The sequence below is a fragment of the Zosterops lateralis genome (assembly GCF_965231275.1).
Source record: "Zosterops lateralis genome assembly, chromosome: 14".
Classification (NCBI taxonomy): domain Eukaryota; kingdom Metazoa; phylum Chordata; class Aves; order Passeriformes; family Zosteropidae; genus Zosterops; species Zosterops lateralis.
Window position 1 is genome coordinate 4363699 of NC_139774.1, and position 16932 is coordinate 4380630.

Below are 16932 nucleotides of genomic sequence, written 5' to 3' on the forward strand. Positions count from 1 at the left end.
TCATCTGCTTAATTATGAAATCAGTTCAGGAGAAGGAGGTGACACATTTAGGTTACTCTGCTGTTTCAGTTGTGCAGAGAGCACCCACAGGATGTTAAAAAGTTGTCATCCTCTTGTCTAGGCTAGGTTGCTCCAAGCCCTTTCCAGCCTAGTCTTGAACATTTCCAGGGATGGGACAGCCACAGCTTCTCTGGGCAGCCTGTGCCAGGGCCTCACCACCCTCACAGGGAAGAATTTCTTGCTAATATCTAATCCAAACATGCCGTGTGATTGTGCAAAGGTATGCTAAAAGGCCTGAAGATTTACATCAGCAAAGCAAACTCCCCCAGCTGCTCTGTCCTTGCTCTATGGAAGAGGCCACCTGTAATGACAATGCCATTTAATTTTCAGTCATATTCATTGAAAACATCCTCTCTAGGTGCAAAGTATTTTTCTGCCTTATTTTTTCTGTTCTTTCTTGCATCACTGCTCATGGCTTGGTTTGCTCTAAATATAGAGTTGTGCTTTTAATGTGTTATAAACTGGGGAAGCTTCGGCTCTTACAAAGTCCCTGTCTGAGCTCAGGATTGTTGTGCACAGGCTCTGGCTGAGTAGGCTGAGGTCTGGAATGAGTTTCTCCACAGCTGAGATGGCTGAGTGAATCTACTGGGGTTTTCTAAATGAAAATCACTTTATCTTTGTGAAGACTTGGTGTTAGACTGGTCATCCTCCTGGCTCTTTTCTACAAACAGCTTTTCTTTTCCTTTTTTGCTCCGTGAATACAATGCTTGTCTTTTATTGTCTCCAGCAAAAGCTGTGTTGTGGTAAAGATTATGATAAATTATGGCACTAAGTATAGCAATAAATATAGGCATAGTGTATATAGGCTGTTGAGAAGAAATTAGTTTCTGTTCTGCAATGTGAAAAAAAGAAAGAGATTCATGCATCTGTTTTGTGTAAAAATATCCTGGTCTTCCTGTGGAATCACTTTATTGTCAGATGAAAAAGCCAGTTTTGTGCAGGGGAGCCTCTGTTAGAATGGCTTTGTCCAATTTGATTAAGTGATAATGGGAACAATTTTAACTTTTAAAGTAGATGAATAAAATCCTGGAAGTTGTGTGATTTTTTTGGTTAGAGTTAATTGATTACTTAAAATTGAGAAGTCTGAGCAAAGCAAGCAGTAAATTGAGCAGGTATGTGTGTGAAGTGCCTTGGAATCCTAATCTGTGAGTGTATGTGTAAAGAAAATAGTTTTAAGGAACAGCTCTGTTCCTCTGGTCCATCATGCTGCACTTTAAGGTGCTTTAAAAACATTTCTCTCTGCTGAGCATGCTGGATTTTAAGGCACCTCAGAATGTTCCTTTCAAAGAAGTCTTTGCCTCTAGGTTGGTGTCTGGTGTAGCACAAGCCGGGGTGCAGGCAGACCTGCAGAAAGTGTCTTTGGGAATCCTCTCCCACAGACTCAGACGTTTCCAGTGTTGGCAGAGATTAGAGAGCGACAGCATGTACTCATGCTGACCTGCTCGTGCTGTTGAGGAGTCTGCTGTGTGATTCTGTGAGGTTCTGCTCTGCTCTGCCTCTGTGGGAATGTTACAGTACTGGCCACAGGCCTTTCCCAGTTGTCACAAAGTGAGCAGTCAGTTCCTGACATCTGCTGTGCTGCAGCGGCTGCCAAGTTGCGTAGGTAGTTGGCAGGGAAATAAATATTGATAGACCCTAGCAACAGGTACTCCTGAGAACTCTTGTTCTGGGAATGCTTAGGCCCTGTCCAGTGTTATTAAAGTTGTGAGAGCATTTTAAGTTTATTTATAGGATTTGTTTGTGTCTTATCACCATCTCTCAGCGCTGGAATGCACGAGCGGGCTCTGCCGTGTGGGGGCACAGATGTGTGTCCCACACCCTGCTCTAGTGACTCATTTTGACTTGCAGCAGCTGCTCCACTGCCCCCAGCTCAGGGACAGCTGATTTACCCCCATGTGTGACATCCCAAGTGTGTGCTCAAATCTCTTCTCCCTGTGTTTGCTTATCTATCCTATGGTGGAATGAGTATTGCAGAGCTATGTGCATGTAAGTGCATTGGATACAAGGATTTATTCCTTTTTAGCAATATCCTAACAAAACATCAGCATACAAGATTCTCAGAGAGTGTGCCAGGTGAAATTAGCTTATCACTGACTCTGGTGGGCACTGTCCATGAACAACTGTGTGTTCTCATTGCAGAAATTGAAGCCAGAGAAGCCTGCGACTGGCTGAGAGCTGCTGGATTTCCCCAGTATGCTCAGCTGTTTGAAGGTATGATCACAAAGACTTGCCAAGCAGCTGACACTGAATTTGAGTGGAATTGTTCACATAAATAATGGATTTCACAACCTGACACTTTTGATGGAAGCTCTTCCAAATTCTGTTACATCTTCATGCAAACCTGTAGGAAAGTAGTGGCCTGGTGTGTTTTCTTGCAGAAGGGACATCTCAGCAGGGACTCAGCAAAATTCTATAAAGGACCAAATCTTCCCTGATTTTCTTTTCCTATTGTTAGACTGTAACTCAGTCAAATTTCTGCTTTTGTTATTTTTAGTTGCTTATAATTTTTTCCGGCTCCTTTTCTTGGAGTGTTGGAGGTGATGTTTCCAACCACTGATTGCAACCAAAACTTCTCTGAGGCTCTCCAGCCTGTGGTCTGGGTGAGATTGCCTTACTGCTGTTTTGAAAAAGAATGTTGGAAAAAATCATCTTGCAGTCATGAGTGTTCAGAAGAAATACTCAGCAGCAGCCAGCCTGTGAAAAGTGCAATTTCAGCATGTTTTCATGTTGTTAAAACTGCAAAGAGTGCTTATTTCTTGGGAGGAGGTATGGATATGTTGAGAACGTGTGTAATTTCTCAGGCCACGCTTGTGCCTTAAATATACCTTAGAACTGTTCTTCTTTAAAATATGATTTTTTGTTACAAACATTGAAGTTAACAAAATCTATTTTTAAGAGATTTTATTAAAGAACTGCAGTTAAAAGAACACCATTAACTGCTCTTATTCCCACCTCCTCCGGTTACTGCAAAATTGAAAATTTCAAGTCAAGCCCACAGGGCTGGGTTTGAAAGCTGTATTCTATGAAACCTGGAAATGCTTCCTGTCTGCCTACAGCAGATTTTAGTCTATAAGCTCTTTGTTGGAAATGTGCATTGCCACACTTCTAGAAAATGAATCCTCTGCATTACCTTGCTGTTTATGCGATGTTCTGACCTGGATAGGAAAATTAAGCTTATAAAGCTTAAGCTAAGGAAATACATATAGACCCCGGTGGTTCCCTCATGTGCAAAGCTAAATCACAGGAGCTGAAACACTGAACTCTTCAGCTTCCAGCCCAGCATGTTGTGTCAGGCTCTCTAGAGCTCAGAGGGTGTTATCTCTTGTGCTGCATTGCACCTCAAGGCAAAGACTCATGTAAAATAATCCCAGCTTTATTCTGTAAAAGGTGCAGAGAACCAGAGCAAATATTAAGGTTATTTTGTGTTTCTTGTCTATAGCACTTGATGACTCCTGGAAAAGCAGAAGGGCTTGTCCACCTGTAATGACAGCAGCAAGCAGATCCCTACATTTATTCTCCCACTTGCCCTAGGGAGCTGATCCTCACGTGCTGGAAGGATGTTTGCATGAACGTACAGCTATAGAACAGAAGTAGTTTCATTTCACCTGTGATTAATAAGTTGCAGAATTGAAAGTCTTTGCAATTATGGCTCAGATTTCAGGTTCAACTTCTTTGTTCACAGATATGCAGTTTCCCATTGATGTAAAAACTGTGAGGAGAGATCATGAATTTTTAGATGGAGATGCGATTGAATCACTGTTCAGGTAAACGTTAATCATGAATCATCTTTGATATTCGCAGGCCCTGCAGGGATTTGTTATTCATCCTTTCATGCCTCTGTTTTTGTCAGAGACTAACAAAGTCACCAAATCTGTGACTGAAGGAAATCACCTAAGCTCATGGTTTAGTGCCACTGAAGTTGGTTGTTTTAGGAATTAAAAGGTAGAGTAAGCACATGTCTGCACTTCCTCTTCAGCCAAGATCTCAGGGATGTTACACTGAGAATTAAATATCTTTTTTGTAATGTGAAATAGCTGCAAGCTGATTAAAAATAACCAGCAATATAAAATAACCAGTTCCCAGCAAGCATGGCAGGCTGCTCTCTAGGATCATGTATAATGGAGTGCAGGAATTTCCTCCAACTTCTGTTCCAGCAGATAGACAGAAAAAAATTATCTGCATGAGATCTGTTCTGTTTTCCTGAATAATTTTTGGGTGAGAAGCAAGAGTATTGATTTGAAGTTACTGGTTTGCCACAGCTGTTCAGAGCACACAAGTGAACCTGCACTGTCAGTGCCAAGTCAGACTCATGGCCCTGTGGAATTTCCCCATGGAAGAGTGCCAGGGTAGTGTGAGGCTTCTGCTTCAATTGGTACTGCAGTTACTGAAGCTTTCTTATTATGACATTGTTTAGCAGAGTTTCTTTAGCAGAAATGATGATTTCTAACTCTTAGGGCACTGGAAAGTTCCTCTCCTGGTGAAGTGTTCTGGTCCTTTTCTGTCCTGTCAGGTCACCTAAATTCCAGCCCTGCCTGTACCAGAGCACCAAGGGGAGTTATTCACACACACATCTCTAAAGCACAGCAGATATTAGAGAACTCTGGGTATATTTTTTTCTTGGTATCACTTCTGCTCCTTGGAGACTCTCAGTGTGCCTCCTCTTGATGCCACCTATTGTTTGACAACTAAGTGATTGACTAGTTTGGGACCTTATTGATTCCACAAGCTTTAATTAAAATGATAGGTAATACTGTCCTTCCAGGGATACGGGTTAACATCTTGATTTTTAAATTTCTTTTTTTTAAGAAGCCCACAGGGTTTCATTTGTTTTCAAAATCCTAAACCAGTATGAAGTTTTTCACAATCATTAAAGCTAATAATATGATTTTTTTAAATTAAATGATTGATTATGGTTGTCTTCTCTAGTCTTAAGATGGTAGAACTGGAAGTGTGAACATCATGGTGTTGTTATTGGTGCTGGTTTTGGGGACCAGTGTATGGGAGCCTTTAACAGAATGTCAGTCTTTGACAATAATGAAGACCCCATGGTAGAAGATCACAACTAGTTTGGTGCATGTTTGTTTTCAAAAAATAAAATAGTTGAAATTTAAAACTCCTGTGTTTTTTCTCAAACCCTAGAAGGTTGAACACATTGAACAAGTATGCATCAATGAAAGTGGAAATAAGCCGTGATAGGAAACGGGTATGTCTGTAACACACAGTTCCTGTTCTCCATAAAGATGTGGTTAGCTATTGTATCAAACACCTGGGTTTAAAAGTGAATGAAGGATTAGCAATTTCTGAACTTTCTATTCTATTCTATTCTATTCTATTCTATTCTATTCTATTCTATTCTGTTCTGTTCTGTTCCGTTCCGTTCCGTTCCATCCTGCAAAGCTCTGCTATTTGCATTTTATGTTGAGAAAACATAGGGATGGAGATTGCAACTACATAATGTTTGAAAGTTTGCAAGGTAGGTTAGGGGTGATTTTTTAAGCATTTCTAAAATTTGATTTGAATACACGTGTTACTGTCCAGGAGTTGCCCCAAAGCCCCATCTCAACATGGCTCTCATTGCTTTCCTAAGTAGTTTCCCACCTTATTTAAGTGCTGAAAGTGGAAGTTCATTCCTGTTGACTAAACAAAGAAATTGAAAGGGCAATCCAAATGTTCAGCTAATACACTGGGTAGGTTTTAGCTGTGCTGTCTTTGTGCTCTGCTGCTGCAGCCACATCAGAGTGGCAGCCACAGCTTGGCTGGGCAGCAGCAGGTCTGTGAATCCTCTGAGCCACCATGGATTAAACTGCAGGACTAGTGAGAAAATAATGTCATCTTCTGGGAAAGTGTCTGGTTTTGGAGAGTTCTGCTCTGTCTTTAGGGTAGAATGGGGAAAGAGAGCCCATGGAGAAGACACAGGTGGCTCCCATCTCTCTAACATATCACTGTCCCAGTGTTCCCTCAGAATGGGGACAATCCAGCAAAGGGGACACCTGGAGCAGGTGGCAAGGGAGGCTGAGAGCTCCAAAAGGGTGCCACAGATACTGATGCTGCTGCAGTCCCACAGCTAAACACTTCTTTACCTGAAAATGGATGAATTTTGGTCAAAGAAGTGTGAGAGTGTTTGGTTTGTTTGACTTTAGGAAAGGCAGTGTAAACCCAATAAGATTATCTTTCAAAACCCTTGGATTTGCCACAAAACAGGATTTTTTCACCCTTATATCAAATCTGTCACCTTTCCTGTGGTAAACTTCCCTGAGTAGTCAGCATGCTTGGGCATCATTTGTCAGCATGCTTTTCATCTAATCACATCTTCAGTGACTGAATGATCACATTTCCCTGTGTTGGTCTTGGGAGGTTTTGGGGAGTTGGCACAAAATTTAAGTCTCCTTTTTATGGTAAACTGTTTTTTGTAATTTAAAATTTGCCAAACTTTGCCCTTGAACTGGTTTTGCTTTTTTTCTCTCCTGCTAAGAGTGACGAGTCTGAGGACGATGAGCCCTGTGCAATAAGTGACAGATGGGCTTATGAGAGGTGCAGCCAGCGGTGGTCTCGCATCGAGAGCCTGGCGGGTTTTCCAGCAGGGAAAGGTGCTGGAGCCTCCACTCCAGGCAGTCCAATACTGAAGATCATCCCCAACGAGGACAGTGTCTTTGTGGATCATGGTGAGAAGCACGATGTGTCCTCCATTCACAGCACCAGCAGTGCTGACAGTGACATTGTTAACTCCCAAAAACCTTTTGAAGATGTGGAAACCAGCACGAGTTCCTCAAGGTGTTCCTCAGTTAAGGTACCTTCACTCGACTCTGCTTTTAGTTGTTCTCCTCCTCCTAGTGAATTTTTAAATATCACCAGTGAGGAGAAGCTTTTGGATAAGTCACCATCGAAAAAGAGGAAGAGCCTTCTAAAGAAAATGGAGAAGCTGCACTTAAGGAGCTGCAATTTAAGGAGTGGTCAGTCAAAGGCCAAACCCATAATAAGTGAACCTGTTCTGCTGGAAGGACTTAATGAAGAAAAGATGAAGATGCTGAACTGTGTAAATATTTCTGACCTCTCTGGCATCCGAACAAAGAACAATTCTTCCTTTGCTCCTCAGAGCTGCAATAGCAGCAATCAGTCTGTAAATAGCAGCACAGGGAGCACTCCAAGTCCTGTTACAAAACCAGGCAACCCCTGTGAAGGAAGGGGGACATATGCAGAACACATGGGCTCCAGCAAGCTGTTGCTGGGAAATTATCTACCCCAGCAAAACCTAAAAAATGACATGAGGTTACCAAAGAACCAGATGTTTCAGATCCCACAAGGCCATAAACCTGGCACTTTCCCCACAGTACTTACAGACAGCTGCCTGTCCCCTGCAGACAGCTCTTCTGTCAACTGGAGAACTGGGAGTTTCCACGGGTGCAGGAGGAGCCGCAGCAGAAGCAATTCCAAGGATCCCAGGGCCCCCAGGAGCCCCCTGTCAGGCAGGGACAACAGGCTGAGTGTGTATGACAACATGCCCAGCATCGACCTGGAGGCTCTGGAGGCACCACAAGTCGAGGATGATGATGTTTTTTCAGAACTGAACAGCGTCATAGCAGATGTCAATGGTCTCAAAAAGTTGGTTGATCAGTGGACAGAGAAGTTCTCTGATGATGGGGATTCTGACTTTTCCAGTGACTTGACCTGTTTGTGTCCACCCTCCCCTAAAGAAAGCTCTCTTGAAGCAGAGGGCTCAGAAAATAAGGCAGCAGGGGAGGCTGAGGGAGAGAGCAGCTGTGGCCTGGGCAAGGAGATTGGTTCTGCAGACCTGGCATACATCACAGACTCTAAAAAGGCCAACAGGTCAGCCATCCTTGGGTTTGCCTTTAATTCTGTCCCCTCAAAATATAATTGATTTGCCAAAACAAAGTATTCTAAAGTCTGTTCTAGGTAGCAGGGTCTGCACTGCTGGTGGCAGGTACCACTCCACAGGTACCAATATCTGACTCTGCTGAAAGTAGAACACTCTTTGGAATCTGGGAAATAGTTTGTATTGCCAGAGGCCCTCCTGGATGGGAAGTACCTTGTTTACGTGTAACAAACTGCAGGTCATTTAGTGCCTCACAGATGCAGGTAGAAAACAGGGATGGTGGAAATGGTCCTAAGCTTAAACAATATTTATCCCATAGGCACGGGGAGCAGCACTGGCCTGCAGAGGAGAGCCTGCACCTGGACAGCCTTTCCCTGCAGGCTGATGGGCAGTCAGCTGCACAGCTGGCCCGCACACAGAAACTGGCACTGCTGAAACTCACAGCTTTGATGGACAGATATTCCCCTTCCAGTAAGCAGGGCTGGAACTGGTAAGTTGTGTGATATTAAAGCAACCTGAGCTGGAAAGAGAGGAGTTGATGTAAGTGTGTGAATTTCCTTGCACATGTTCAAGATGAAGAATTTCATCCTGTTAGGTTGCCAGCAGCTTCATGGTTATTTCCTTGGCTCCAGGATTTCCTCTGCTGTGGGCTGTATTTTGGCCCCTCACTGCTGGTTGTGCTGTTACTGATTTTAAGGCACATCATAGTTTCTCTTTAGATTTGCCCAATTGCAGGCTTTTGTCAGAGACCATCCCAGGGGCTGTGGGACCTGAGGTGAGAGTTGGCTGGACTGAGAATGCAGCCCTTCAGCACTGAGTGTCTGTTTGAACTAAACCAGTGACAAATTCAGACACTCAGAGGACTTACATACATCATTCGGCATTTTGTGGTAGGGAGCTGGTACTTGAATATAAAAAGAATGAAAAAACCCTGCAGTCCTATAAAGAGATGAAATGTATTTCCCTTGAGGAAGCTTTAATAAAGTTAATTTCAGCAATGAACTGAGGAAGTCATCCCTGTGATTTCCTTTTCTGATTTTCTCTCCCTCCTGGTGCTGTGTGTACAGGTGTGTGGCAGAATTTGGGGTTGTGACAAGGTGCAGCTCAGCCCTTTCTGATGAGTGTAAAGCAGCAGGAGGAATGTGCTGGACACTGAGTAAGCTGCATCTACTGGTTTTCATTCCAGGACCATACCAAAGTTCATTAAAAAACCAAAAGCCTCAGACTACAAGGACAAAAATGTGTTTGGGGTTCCTTTACTGCTGAATGTGCAGCGAACAAGCCACCCCCTGCCCAATGGCATCCTGCAAGCCCTGGAGTATCTCAGGAGCCACTTTCTTGACCAGGTATGAGCTCGAGGCAGCCCAGAGGAGCTGTGGGCCATGAACAGATCTGCTCCAGGGAACCAGACTCTCTTTCATACTTTTGTGAAGGACTTTCTTGCCCACTAAGGCTCTGAGTAGGCAGAAGGGTGTAGACCTGACCAGGTGGCCTGGGAGGAAATACCAGTGCTGATTCCCTCTGGGAATCCTTTAGCCCTGTACTGTGTTTTTGTGTCTTCTCTCACTGAAATCCTCTGCAGTTGGGTCTCTTGGTGCAGGCAGTCAGGCTGTCTTTGCCTGGGGAGGTGTCATATCTCTGCTCCCCAAGGAGGCAAATCTGTGAGACAATGTCACTGTTCCCTCTCTTTCTGAGACTGCTGGTAGTGCCAGAGCTGATGTGAAAATTAATCTTGTTTCAGCTGAAATGCACCACTAAAGCAGAGAGAAAACATTACAGCAGTGCCTATAACAACTTTTTCTGGAGCTCAGCTCTGTATTTTTCCCCTAAGTGGAGATGGCAGAGGAAATGTGTGCTGTATATGGCATTTCTATAGCATAGCTGCAGAAATGAAGACCTTGTGACATAAGACATGTTAGTTAAAGAGAGAACTTTTCTTCCTGTGTTTTGCCATTGTCTAGATGTGTAATATCACACCAAAATGCAAAAGTGTGTGAGTTCTGTGAAGTGACAATGCAAGTGTCTTTTATTTTGAGGTTATGGTATCCATTCAGCTCATATAAATAAACCAGAGTGTAAATACTGTCTCAGTGGCACAGAGTAAAACTGGCACCAGAAGCTTTGGTGCGGTCAGGCTCGTGGGAAACTCCTAAATCTCACTCAATTGACAATCACATTAAAAAGAAAATCAGAATTTCCCTCAAAATGGCATCTGCCCTTTGCCAGCCTGTGGAAGGATTAGATGTATCAGATGTATCAAGTGTGACAAGGAGCCTTGTGGATCTCACAGTCAGTTTGTGGAAGCCAGCACTCAATGTGTGTTTGTGTTTGGTGTACACACATTGGTGAATTTGAAACTTTAGAGTTGCCATGTGTAAACACAGCCTGCCTAAGAAAACACACAGCCTCAATGGTTGTGATTTTAAAGGACAAAATGAGTACTTTTGTATTAAATAAAGCCAAACAAACATGAAAATTGGTATGTCACAGCTGATTCTGTGGGCATCAGGCATGATTTGCCTGAGAAATGTCCATGTGGCTTCTAATGATACAGAAGTATTTTTGTGTTCAATCCCACTGCCATAGGATATTTGCTGTTACAGGGAAGGTGAAGGATCACTTATTTGTCAAAATTTTGATTCCCAGTGACTCCTCTCTTTGTCTCTAATAATTTCTTTTACCCACAGGTTGGCCTGTTCCGAAAATCCGGTGTTAAATCCAGGATTCTGTCTTTAAGAGAAATGAATGAAACCAACCCAAACAATGTCTGTTATGAAGGGCAGTCAGCATTTGACGTGGCAGATATGGTGAAGCAATATTTTCGAGACCTCCCCGAGCCTATATTTACCAGCAGGCTCTGTGAATCCTTCCTCCACATCTACCAATGTAGGTACCCAAAGCTGTCATTTTCCAGCGCCTTGGATATCTTAATATTCAGCTGTACAAGTGGCCAGACTAGGACTAGTGCCAAGTCCCCCTGTAGTCAGAGGAGACAAGTCAGGCAGGACATTTCTGACAAGATGAGTTCATTGTGGCTCTGGACTTGAGAGCTTCCCATCTGCCTTCTGTGAACCAGCATGTTTCCTTCCCTGAAGGATGAGTGTAATGGAATGCTGCAGCAGCCCCCTTAAACTATGCTTTTAAACAGTCATTTCCTTATGCAAAATTAAGAAATAACCTGGTCCCCTTGTTCATGACATGGCATAGCTCCTTGAGCAAGAAGACCTGAGATATTGATGACATTTCTTTATTAAGGTGCCCAAGCCCAGCTGCTGTGAAACAGCTGGGAAATGCCAGCAGCTTTCTGCCTGTGCTCACACTGTCACTGTCCTTGAGACTCAACCCAAAACTAAAGGAAACACAAAGCTGAAATACTGCATTTCATACAGTTTAAACAGGTTCTATTTCCAGTACTTTGCCCTCAAGGAATTCACTTTCAAAAAGCAGATGGGTTGGGGAAGGAACTTGAAGTAGGGCTAATAATGTTATTGGGACAGACAAGTTTCTTCTGCTTTTGAGAAAAGGTTTTGAAAGACAAGGTGTGGGCTTTCTGAGAGGACTGGTTTTGCAGCCTAACCCATATGGCTTTTATTGACATAAATCTGCTGCTCTGTATACAGTGTAGGTTCATGAATGTTCTGTTGGGTTTTATTTTGTCACCTGTCAGGGTTTTAAAATTTTGTCTGAAAATGATTTATTTGTTTGAAGTAGGTTTTCTTCTGGCACAAATCCTCCTTTCTAAGGAGGTGTACAATTCCCATCCAAAGAATGTCTAACTGTTTTCCTCCAATTATTGTAATCTGGCCACTCTCTGCCTCCTGTCTCTTGTTTTGGGAGAGAAACAGCAAATGCCCAAATTCTATTTACCCCACTCACCCATTTTCTGCCAGATGTGACTGAAACAAGTGCGCAGATTAAATTACCCTTTTGGAGATAAGAATTGTGCTGCTTTCACTGAAGAAGTGTGTTCTGTGTGTTCTATATATGTGCTTCTACCTGAAGGGAATGAGAAGTGAATTCCACCCTTTGCAGTGGTGTTAATTGGAGAAATCTTTGTGCTGGGAGTGTGTGGCAGGATGCACCAGACCCACCCTCCTGCTGGAGCTGTTTGGGCAGACAGTCTCAGTGGGGGTTAGTGTGAATTAAAATCTGTTGGCAAAAAGCTGGTCTCTGAATTGAGTTATCTGAGAGCATCTGTTCTCTTTGTGCTTGAAGCTGAAAGGAAAAGACAGTAGAGCAGCTACCTGCTCCAAAGTATCACTTCAGAGTAATATTTTATGGGGAGACAGGCCCTTATTTGGATTGTAACTCATTTCAGGATGTGTTCATTAGCATGGTGTTCAAGATAAATTGAAGTCAGGCAGCAGCATCCCTGGGTGTGAACATGCACTTGGCAGGCAGGAGGAGAAATGGTTCATGTTTGATGGGATAATGGCCTTTCCTTGTCTGCTGTGAGCTTGGGACAAGGAAATGGATGAACCTACAAGCTCAGTGCTCAGGACCCCGCTGATGGATGCTCCTTCTGCAGGTCACGTGTGATTTTTGTCATGGTTTATGTTTCCAGACGTGCCCAAGGAGCAGCAGTTTCAGGCTGTCCAGGCTGCTATTCTCCTTCTCCCAAAGGAAAACCGGGAAGCTTTGAAAATCCTCCTGTTCTTCCTGCGAGATGTGGTGGCTTTTGTTGAGGAGAACCAGATGACCCCAACCAACATTGCTGTCTGTCTTGCACCTTCTCTGTTTCACCTCAACACCCTGAGGCGGGACAGCTCCTCCTCAACGAGGTATTGGCACCTTGATGCCGGCACTGCTGCTGTCCACAGTGCTCTTGCTGGAGCAGCACTTTCTGTAGCTGGCCTAGCTCAGTGTCTGATTTTGAGGGGGAAATAGACTGTGTGTGCCTTGCGGTTTGCCTTAAATCTGGTTGCTCAGGTGAAGCAGGAGCTGCCTGCAGTGCATGGAGTGATGTGGCCACTCAATGCCCAGTGCAGAGGGCCCTGGTAAGGCCCCATTGCCACGCTCCTGACTAGTCTGTGTGTGTCCCCCACCACTGCTGCACTGCCCTGGCTGCCCAGGAGCCCAGCATGTGGCCCACTGCTGGCATTAAAGTGGTGCTGGCCCCATTGAAGATGTGCTCCTGCACTGGCAACCTGAGCCAAGCTTCAGACCTGCAGACACCTGGCAGATTGAGGCAGCTACTGGCACTGCTTCTGCTGGGTGATAAGGGGATCATTCCTGCCAAAGGGAGCCACAGGGATTCTGTAAATTTATCTTAATAAGTAAAAATATCTGGGTTGCATAATATCCCCCGTTTGTACGTGCAAGGAGGAAGGTGCCCTTGGGCCAAAGTAGACAAATAATCTCTGGGAGCACTCATGCCTTATCTGGCCTCCTGAGGCAGGGCTGTTTGCTCTCCTCCTGGGCTGTGGACAGATGGATCAGGGCAGGAGAGCACAGCTGGCTGTGCAGGAATCATCCTGCTCCCAACAGTGTAGTGAGCTGAACACCTCACTTGGGGATCTACAGGGGAGGACTAGTCCCAAAGCAGAATCTGTCAGACGTGCTGTTGGCATCTTTCAAGCTCTGGATAGCACAGGGGAAAGGAAAGGAAAACACCAGGGATTTCCTTTTGAATGTCCCAAAACATCAGAAAATGCCTCAGGCATCCCTGTGCTGAGCTGGCAGACCAAGGGAGCCACGGGGCCACTGCAAGGGCACCTGGGCATGTGATGATGGGCAGCAGCCCCTGCTGGATTGCTGTGCTGTTTGAGCTCCTGGGAGCTACACTCTGGGACTTGTTCCTCTTTGCTTTACATCAACACTGCCCTGAAATGTTTAGGACCAAAGATAGCAATGGAGTTTTCTCTTTGTTGCCAGTGTTTAGAAGCCAGGATGCTTTGAAGCTTTAGCTCTGCTGTAACTGTGCATTAATGCCTTGGTGCAGGGTTCCCACTTCAAAGGGTTCAAGCTGACAGGTCTGACTCTGAGGAGCAGCACTGAGGGCTATTATCTTCCACCCAATTTTCAAGCCATTTGGCAGGAATGCACAGATAAAAGTTTCATAAGCCAGGACTAATGATGTAATTCCACTAGCATGAATTAAAAGAGGGGACTGTTTTTGAAATGTGTTGGGTGTGGGTTGGGCCAAAGGATTTAAAAGGTTCTGCGTGGGCTTTGCAGGTATCAAAGGCTTGAATATTGAAGATTATACACAAATAAGCCTGAGATCATTGTTGTTCTTAGCCAATTGTGTGATGTGTTTGGGGAATAAATTCCTTGCCTTGGACACATTTGGGATGTGCTGGGAGAGAATTGATCTTCAGTGGTCACATTACAGGAGCCCTGCATGGCACATGCAGCTCCTTCAGTGCAGTGTTTTGTGTGTGGCTCCCAGCACTGTGCCTGCTCAGCCTTCCTTTCCCCTTCCCCTCTCCTAGATCCAGTCAGAGGAAGTGCAGCTTGGGGAAGCCAGACCAGAGGGAGCTGAATGAGAACCTGGCAGCAACACAGGGCTTGGCCCACATGATAATGGAGTGTAACAGGCTCTTCCAGGTATGTCACTCATTGTCACCAAGGAAAAGCTCTGGGCAGCCTGGGGAGGGATGGCTGGCTTGGAGCAGCTGCTGGGCAATGTCCCTGCCAGCCCAGCAGGGTCTGTGCTCTGTGCCTGTGACAGATGGGAGCCCTGCTGCTGCCACCAGAGAAAATGAGTGTCACTGTGAGCACTCCTCCATTCTCCCCTCCATCCCTAACGTGATGGGGCTTGGGGACAGCTTGGGGCTTGGGGACAGCTTAGAGAGCACCTGTGGGGCAGTGACTGCCATGTGCCCTGGCAGGGAGGCCCTGGCCATCCCTGCTGGAGAGTGGGTTGAAGTTTTGCTGCTGGGGTCTGGCCAGAGCCACAGCCATGGCTGTGCCTGGCCATGGACCCCAGTAATCTGAACCTGGACCTTGGCCCACAGACTGACTTCCCAGCTTGACCACGGCCTTTGCCCGTCACGATGGACTTGCCTAGTGATCCTTAGACTGTGGCTGACCCTGGTTGCTGTCCCTGGACCTGATCCTGACCTCCCCTGCTCACGTTCCTGGCTCTACCTCGGACCTCATCACCATGGATGTGTCTGATGATCTTTGCTCTTGGCTGACCCTGGCTGCCACCTCTGGCCCTGCTCTGGCAGCGTGGGACAGGGCAGTGCCCTGTTGTCCCACTTGACACCTGGCCCCTTTCCCTCAGAGGTGCTGTCCACACTCCAACAGTCAGCTCAGACCTTCTCATGCTCTGCTCCAGCTCCTTATCTGGGCAGGGGACAGTGCCTGATGGCTCCCCTGCACTGACACATGGCCCTGCCCAGGGCTCCCCCAGCACTGATTGCACAACCAGTGCCTGCTTCTGAGTGACCTCCCACCCCAGGACAGCTGGGGCTCCCAGGGGTCTGATCCCTGTATTGGCATACAGGGCTCCTAAGTGCCCCCTCCACCCCCAGCCCACCCCTGTTTCCCCAGCAGGGGCCTGGCCCCCTCTGTCCAGCTCTGAGCCCCTTGGGGTGCCTGCCCTGTACCCTCTGGTCAGTCCTGACGGAGCTGTCCCTGTTCCTGGCTGCACGGCCCCATGGAATAGCCCCATGGGAACTCTGAGCTACCCCTGCACACATGGACATTCCACAAACCCCTGCTGTGACCACTGCTGACTCCAGCACAGAGCTGTGGGGCTGCCCCTCAGCCCGGGGTGCTGGGGTCCTGCTGGTGTGACCCCACCCTGCCAGGGCAGGCATTTGGTGCTGAGACTCAGGGATGGCCTGGAGAGGGCTGTCCCCTTCTGCTGGAGGCCACAGCTCAGCGTGGCGGCCTGTGCCTGGAGGAACACCCGGGTCTGCTGCTCTGGACCCAGACCTGGCCTGGTCACTGTGGCCACCCCTGGACTCTGTCGCTGCTGCTGCCACTGAAGCTGAGCGTGGCCCCGCGAGCAGGACCCGCCCGTCAGCACCGCCACGCCCAGCCCGGCCCCGGCACAGGTAGGGCGGGATGGGGACACTGCCCTGCGCAGCCCCGGGCACAGGTAGGGCGGGATGGGGACACTGCCCAGCCCTGCCCCGCCCCAGGGACAGGTAGGGCGGGATGGGGACACTGCCCAGCCCAGCCCCGGGAGCAGGGGGAGCATGGCCAGGCACGGCTGTGGGTTCAGGGGGGGACAAGGAGCACAGCACATGGCCTGGGCAGCTGGTGATGTGACACAGCTGTCACCCTGCTGTCACTGTGGCACCAGCGCCAGGCTTACTGGGTTTGTGGCAATGCTCAGCCACCTGGAGAGTGTGTTTGCACAGGTCTGCACTTGGTGAAGTGCCAGCTGGTGGCCACCACGTCAGGTGCTGGACACTGACCAGCTGTGAGAGCCCTCTCCAGCTCTCTGGACATGGAAAAACCCGATTCAGATCTCTTAGATCTATATATAGATATGTATATGTATCTATATATGTACATATATATATAAATATATATATGTGTGTGTGTGTGTGTGTGTGTGTATGTACACACATGCGTATGTCAGTGAGCACCTGCATCAATGCAACACAATCTCTCCAGTGGTAGCCCAGCTGCATTTCTGTGCTGCTTTAGGACTCTGGAAGTATTTCTAGGAGGCTCACAGCAGAGTCTCCAACAAACCCCAAGGCAAAGGCAGGAGCTGTGGCTCCTTGTAGTTGCCCAAGATTGATATGCACTGCACGAAGAGGTTTGCAACTCTGTAGGGATTCAAAACATTGCTGCTGAGGGGAAAGACATTTCCCTTGTGTTTTCCTCAGAGGGAATGTAGTTTAACTGATCTGCTCCTCCCCTGGGCTTCTTGCTCCTCCAGGTAAAAGTGCTGCCTGCCTCCCTGCGCCATCACAGATGACATCAAAGGCTGGGTGACCTGCTCACACGTGGCACCTAAGGTAAAGTGGGTGGAGGCAGAATGGATCAGAGTATTACTGGCTCTGGAGTGTGGGTGGCTGGAGGGTGTCCTGGAGGTACCCTTGAGTGTTCTGTGTTCATGAGGTTTGGCTCCT

The 16932-nt window shown here is 46.7% G+C and overlaps 1 protein-coding gene across 5 annotated transcripts in view; it reads left to right on the top strand.

Moving 5' to 3' along the window:
* Positions 1-16932, top strand: part of LOC310915172 (rho GTPase-activating protein 7-like) — a 50616-nt gene that overhangs the window by 33388 nt on the left and 296 nt on the right. For 2 of the 5 annotated variants that reach the window (XM_083871851.1, XM_083871853.1), the window contains exons 2-11: positions 2200-2271; positions 3743-3824; positions 5200-5263; positions 6533-7884; positions 8211-8381; positions 9078-9237; positions 10579-10777; positions 12456-12672; positions 14326-14440; positions 16740-16818. In XM_083871851.1, the coding sequence (XP_083727977.1) occupies positions 2200-2271; positions 3743-3824; positions 5200-5263; positions 6533-7884; positions 8211-8381; positions 9078-9237; positions 10579-10777; positions 12456-12672; positions 14326-14440; positions 16740-16778 (2471 nt within the window). In that variant the 3' untranslated portion in view covers positions 16779-16818. Of the gene's footprint in view, positions 1-2199; positions 2272-3742; positions 3825-5199; positions 5264-6532; positions 7885-8210; positions 8382-9077; positions 9238-10578; positions 10778-12455; positions 12673-14325; positions 14441-14850; positions 15901-16739; positions 16819-16932 lie in introns of those variants that run through there. The other 3 variants (XR_014591152.1, XM_083871852.1, XM_083871854.1) reach the window with 3 other exon arrangements.